This window comes from Plasmodium gaboni, chromosome 14 (assembly GCF_001602025.1).
Source record: "Plasmodium gaboni strain SY75 chromosome 14, whole genome shotgun sequence".
In the NCBI taxonomy this organism is placed as follows: Eukaryota; Apicomplexa; class Aconoidasida; order Haemosporida; family Plasmodiidae; genus Plasmodium; species Plasmodium gaboni.
In genome coordinates, this window is record NC_031494.1 from 1,835,105 (window position 1) to 1,841,663 (window position 6,559).

At 19.1% G+C, this 6,559-nt stretch overlaps 1 protein-coding gene across 1 annotated transcript; it reads right to left on the minus strand.

Moving 5' to 3' along the window:
* Window positions 1-242: 242 nt before the first annotated feature.
* On the minus strand, window positions 243-4,106 carry PGSY75_1449400 (putative DNA replication related protein; the record flags this gene model as incomplete). The annotated part of the gene is made up of 2 exons (XM_018788178.1): window positions 243-296; window positions 444-4,106. 2 exons carry the CDS (start codon window positions 4,104-4,106, stop codon window positions 243-245), a joined length of 3,717 nt encoding a protein of 1,238 aa, XP_018639550.1.
* Window positions 4,107-6,559: the final 2,453 nt, after the last annotated feature.

A 6,559-nucleotide genomic window follows, 5' to 3' on the forward strand; every position in this document is an offset into this window, starting at 1 on the left:
ATGTTAAAGAACAAATATTTTTATTCATAAAAGGTTTTTTCTTAATAACAAAAAAAAAAAAGAAAAAAAAGAAAAAAAAAAAAAAAAAAAAAAAAAAAAAAACAATATTATTACTACATATACATATATATATATATATATATATATATATATATATTGTAAACTTCAAATTTAACTGTCACTGTCCATATATTTATATACAAATAATTCACCTTTTTCTTTTTTATATCCTATTATTTTATTTACCATCTTTCTATTGAATCAGGTGCATAAAGTTGTCTCAACTGTGCAATAAGCTAAAAAAAAAAAAAAAAATAAAAAATAAAAAATAATAAAAAAATAAATAAAAAATAATAAAAAAATAAATAAAATCATATAAATATATTGAACATTCATATATACATAACATATATATATATATATATATTTTTTTTTTTTTATACTTGGACATCTATTGGAGACTTAATTCTTTTCTTTCCTATCATATCATGGTTTTTCAAATATATTCTCTTCATTTTTTCAGCTAATATTCCATCATGTGTATATTTATTTAATGCTGCACTTAATTTTGTTGGAGTAGGCCATAAAGACAATATTAATTCGGTGGCATCTGGTCCACACATATTTATTAATCTTAGTTGCTTCCCAAAAATTTCTTTTACAATATTATTTTTGGATTTCTTAGATTCATTATTCCATTCATCCCAAGAACACGAATAATTCTGTAAATATTTAGACAAGTCATCATTATGTCTCATGATATGTTGTTCTTCTTCTTTAATATGACAAAATGATTTTATATGTTTTATTATTTCTTCATGAATTTCACATAATAAAAATAATGTATGATTCATATGTTGACTATTCAATATAGAAAAACCACTAACTAGTTGAGTACTATGTTGTGCATTATTTAATGTTTCATATGATATTTTTGACGAATTCATATAATTCCTATATGTATTATTACAATTCTCAATTAAATATATTATGTGATGTATATCTCTTAATCTCATCATTCTATATTTCTGTTCATCATATCTACCATCTATAATACTTGCACTTAAATCGTTTAAAGTCTTTCGTTCTATTATCCATTTTAAAACAAATTCTTCATATTCTACATCATCATCTTCACCTATGCCTATAGATTGATCAATAGATTTATTAGCACACAACATGTTCTCTTTCATCTTATTATTATTATTATTATCGTCATCACTAATTTGAAAATAATCATTCTCTTTTGTAATAGAATAGTTATTCCTTTCTATAATATCTTCTTTAATGTCAATATTTATTTCTTCATCCATCATCATCTTTTTTCTTTTCATTTTCTTCATTGGTTTCTTTTTCTTACTCGAACTGCTTTTATTATATACACTTCTTCTACATATCCATATAATATCACCCAAAGGTAAATTTCTTGTTTCATATTTAATATTTTTATCACTAAATACCTTTTTCAGTTTTTCATTAAACTCATAACTAGATCCTGTTACTTCTCTATTGTCAATTATCATAATTATTTCATATCCACCATATTTTATCTTACACGTTTGATTATTCTCATCCATTTCATTTAAATCTTTATGTTCTTTATTTAAATTATTTATATTGGATATATCTAATTCTACGTTATTTCCTTTCTCCGTTTTGCTCTTTTTTTTTTTTTTTTTTTTTTTTTTTTCATCTCCTTCATCCTCTTTATTATTTTCAATATTATTTAATGAGCTTCTCTTCCTTTTGTTCTTTTTAACTTTGTCCTTCTCATCATTAGTATTATTAAAATTTGCGCTTTCATTCCTTAATGATAAAAATTCTTCTTCTCTTAAATTATTCGTATCATTTTGTAAATTTCTTAAAAATATATTTGGATCCTCTACTTCATTCATTATATTCTTCGAATTATTCTTCAAAAGGGTACTATTAAAAATGGATTTATCTATATCCACATCTTTCATCTTTTTAGTTTCATCAATCTCATTATAATATTTTTTATATTCTTTTACTAAAAATGTAGTTTCTCCTTTGTTTCCATTTTTTTCTTCCACTTTATTTTGGTCCCATATATAATTTGCTAATTTCAAAGATTTGTCATCTTCTTGTGTTCTTAATTTATTTTTATCATATGAAAAAATGGATTCTTCCTTTGATGCACTGCTTTCAAACTTTTGTGAGGAACTACTGCCTGAATCATTTCCATTTAATTTTTTTTTTTCTAATCTTTCTTTCAAATTTTTATTCATTCTTTTCTTTATGTTTTTAATTTTTTTTTCTATTAAATCGTATGAATTGGATAAGTTCAGACCATCTGCATTTCCACTATTTTTTTTTCTTTCTTCAAATGTATCACTCAAAATACTTACACTTTTAGCATCCACCCATTCATCATTATTTACATTTTTTTTTTTTTTTTTTTTAAATATATTATTTTTATCTTCCTCAGTAATTTCTTTGGTCTTATTACATATGCGTGGTTTATATTTTTTATAAATTTTTCCCTTTTTACTATTATTAAAAGAATCTGTTTTTTTCTTTATGTCATCATTAAATCCAAAGGATATGCTATAATTAGTATAAGAAGAAGAACTAAGAGTATTTGTTTTTTTAAAGAGTTGGTTATATTGAGAAAATTCTTCTTTTTGTTCCTTTTGAACTAATACTGTATCTGACTTTTGAATGTTATTTAATGAAATATTTTCTTGCATATTTTGTTCTTGATCTTTTTGATCTTTTTGATATTTTTCATCCTTTTGATATTTTTTATATTTTTGACATTTTTGATATTTTTCATCCTCTTGATGCTTTTCATTTTCACTTTCGAATAAGTAATCATGACTTAATAATTCATTATTTTTTGATATACTCAAATAGGATACATGTAAGCAACTTTCTTGTTCCTCTTTATTTTTATTTAATTCCAAACATTTTTCTGTATCACTATAACTCAAGTTTTTTTTTAAATATGATAATGAATCACTTTCTTTTTTAGAGCACAAGTTATTTTCTTGTTCGTTTAGTTCATTGTCTGTATTGAAACTATATTGTGAAATACTATTTTTAAGATTCTCCTTTTTTAACATAGAATCTTCTTCTTTTGTATCATTTGGCTGATCTATGTTTTGGGTAGTTATTAAAGAAGTGTCTAATATATAATCCTTTTCATTATCCAAAAAATCCTTTCCCTTTTTTGTTAATTTAATTTTATTGATAACTTTTAATTTAGTTTTAATTTTAGACGACTTGATAGTATTACATATTCGATTTTCTACACTTTCAATTTTTTGGATAAATTCCCAATTACTTAATCTTCTTAATATTTTATAATTTACAATTATTGATTTTTGATAATATTTTAAAACACCAGAAATAATTTCTTCTTTACTTAAGGCCTGTTCATTATATAGATGACCATATTTATAAAGATATGTTAAGATACTCTTTTCAGTATCATTCATATCTGAATATTTCTTTTTTTTATTATTGTTTAAAGATGTTATTTTGTTCATATTATTCGTACATGCTGATAAATTCTTTCCTTTTGAATAAGATTCATTAAGTCTATTACTTGAAACAAGAGTACATTGATTTAAATTTTTTGAATTAATATTACACAAGTTATCATTTTCAATTTCTTTTATATTTTTTAATATATTATCATCTGATAATTCTCCTAAAGCTTTAATGTTATATATTTCTTGATCAAAATCTTTTAAAAATTTATCGGCACTATTAATAACTTTATTAATATGAATATTAATACGAAATTCTGTTTTACTAGATATAAAGTCCTCTTTAAAATTTTGAACTTTCTTATCCACATTATTCTGTGATAATGCTTTTTCAAAATAATTTGAAAAGCGTTTTCCTACACCTTTTAATTTATATGCATCAAGACTATTTTTAATTGGTAAGGGATATTTTGTTATAGAACTAATAATTTTTTTGAAAGAAATAACCAAGTTATTATAACCTTGGGCAATGGCCTTTTTCTTTAAATTAATAAAGTAATCAAAAAATATGGCATTTTCCGGATGCATACTATAATGTCTTCTATTTCTCGAATTCATTATTTTATTCATATAATTACAATTCCGATCCATTCTTATCACAAAAATGTAGGTTGATATAAGTTGAAAAATTAAAATATAAAAAAATAATGATCAATAAGAAATGAGATGAAAAAAAAAAAAATATATGTATATATATATATATATATATATATATATATATATGTTCTCAAATCATTTAAAGCAAGTTATTTAAAATTAATGTGATACAAAATATATATATATATATATATATATATATAATGAATACAAAAATGATGTAAATATATATTGTTGACGTATTTATAAAACAAATATAGTTTAACCTTAACAGGTCACCATATATGTTTTCCTTTTTTACATGACCACATAGTTAATAAAAAAAGAAATATATGGTTGTAAGGTTAAAATTATATATATATATATATATTTATATATATATTTATATATTATCATTAATTAATGTGTTCTAATTATATTATTATTCACATATAAAAATATAGTTATGAATAAACACATAAAAGACTTTATAAATTTATTTATAATTGAAAAAGTATATATGTATTATATTCTTTTTACTTTATTATTATATATATTTTTTTTTTATTATTCTTATGTAACAGATTATGGCTAGCCAAAAATGTTTTTATCATTTAGGTTAAGAAAAAAAAAAAAAAAAAAAAGACTAAATTAAAAAATTCAAAAATATTATACCAAATAATAGAACAAAAAAAAAAAAAAGTATTATGAAATGATAAGGTAAAATATAAAAACATTATGAACAAGTAGCCATTTTTTTTTTTTTTTTATTATTATTATTATTATTATTATTCTTTCTTAATTTTGATAAAAATACAAATATTAATTATTTAAAATATTTCACTATAAATTTGATAACTAAAAAATAGAAAAATTATATATATATATATATATATAATATATATAACAAAATTACACAAACAAAAATATATCATATTATATATATACATATATTAGTTCATTTAATAAAAAACAATTCATATTCATAATAATATATTCTTTTAATATAAAAATTCAAAATAAGTTTCTATTTATAATTTCCTTTTTTTCTTTTTTTCTTTTTTTTAGTTTCTTTTTAAAATATTCATATTTCCTTTATTTAAATGTAATTTTTTTTGAACATATTAATTGTGCATAGAATTTTTTTAAAAGGCGCTTCTAAAAATATTATATATAATTTTCATATATAAATATATAATATGCAAAAATTTTGGTTTTTAATTATTTTTATTTATAAAGATATAAAAATATGTAATATAAAAATGGAAATATGAAAATAAAAATTTATACATTATATATATATATATATATATTTATTTATAATAATATATTGTGTAAAAAAGTAAAATATATATTATATATCACAGAAATTATGTTCACTTGTTTAATATATATTTTTCAGAATCACAAGTATATCTTATCTATAATAAATATATATATTTTTTTTTTTGAATAATTTTTTTACAATGCATTATATATATATATATTAAATATATATATATATATATATATATATTATTTGTGTATTTATATTTATACATTCTGTAGAATTGTATTTTAAAAGCCCTACTAAAGTAAATTATATAATAATAATATTATTATTTTTATGTATTAAAAAATATACTTTTTATATAATATAGATGATTTCTATACATGTTTAAGTGTCATGTATTTATAATAAAATCAAGTTTTTATTTTTTTAAAAGGTAAGAAACGTTATTATTTTTCAACATATTTTAAAAATATTTATATATAAAAATTTGACATGTGTAATCATATATTTAATTGCAATATATCTTATTATTCAAGATTATTATTATTTCAATAATAATGGCCTTTTGAAACGTCATATTTTTATATTTCTGTATGTCATATGAAAACACATAAATAAGAAATATTTTTTATGGGGGTAATACACACGTAATAATATAATCACATGTAAAAATAAAAAAATAAATAAAAATATATAATTATATATATATATATATATATGTGTAAGGAAGAGCAAAAATTTACATTAACTTTAATCACAATAGTTTTATGTGAAATTTATTTATATACCTTTTATTTATATTAAATGACATTTTAAAGATAATAATACAAATTAAAAATTACATATAAGCTTTATCAATATATGACAATATTCTTTTTCATATATACAAGGAGTAAATATAATGTCTTGTAATTCATTCATGTTAACTATATAACATCATTTATATTATCTCCAACTATTATTTGTTTAAACATATAATATATATTTTTACTTAAACGAAAGATACATTAAAAAAAAAAAAAAAAAAAAAAAAAGAAAGAATTATACAAAGGTAAAATTTTGTTGGAAAAATAGAAAAATATATTATTATTATTTTATAAAGTTAATTATTTTATTTTTAATTTTTAACATGAAAAAAAATTAGTACAACATTATGATTGTGTAAAACATCTTTGAACAAATATGAGAAAAATAA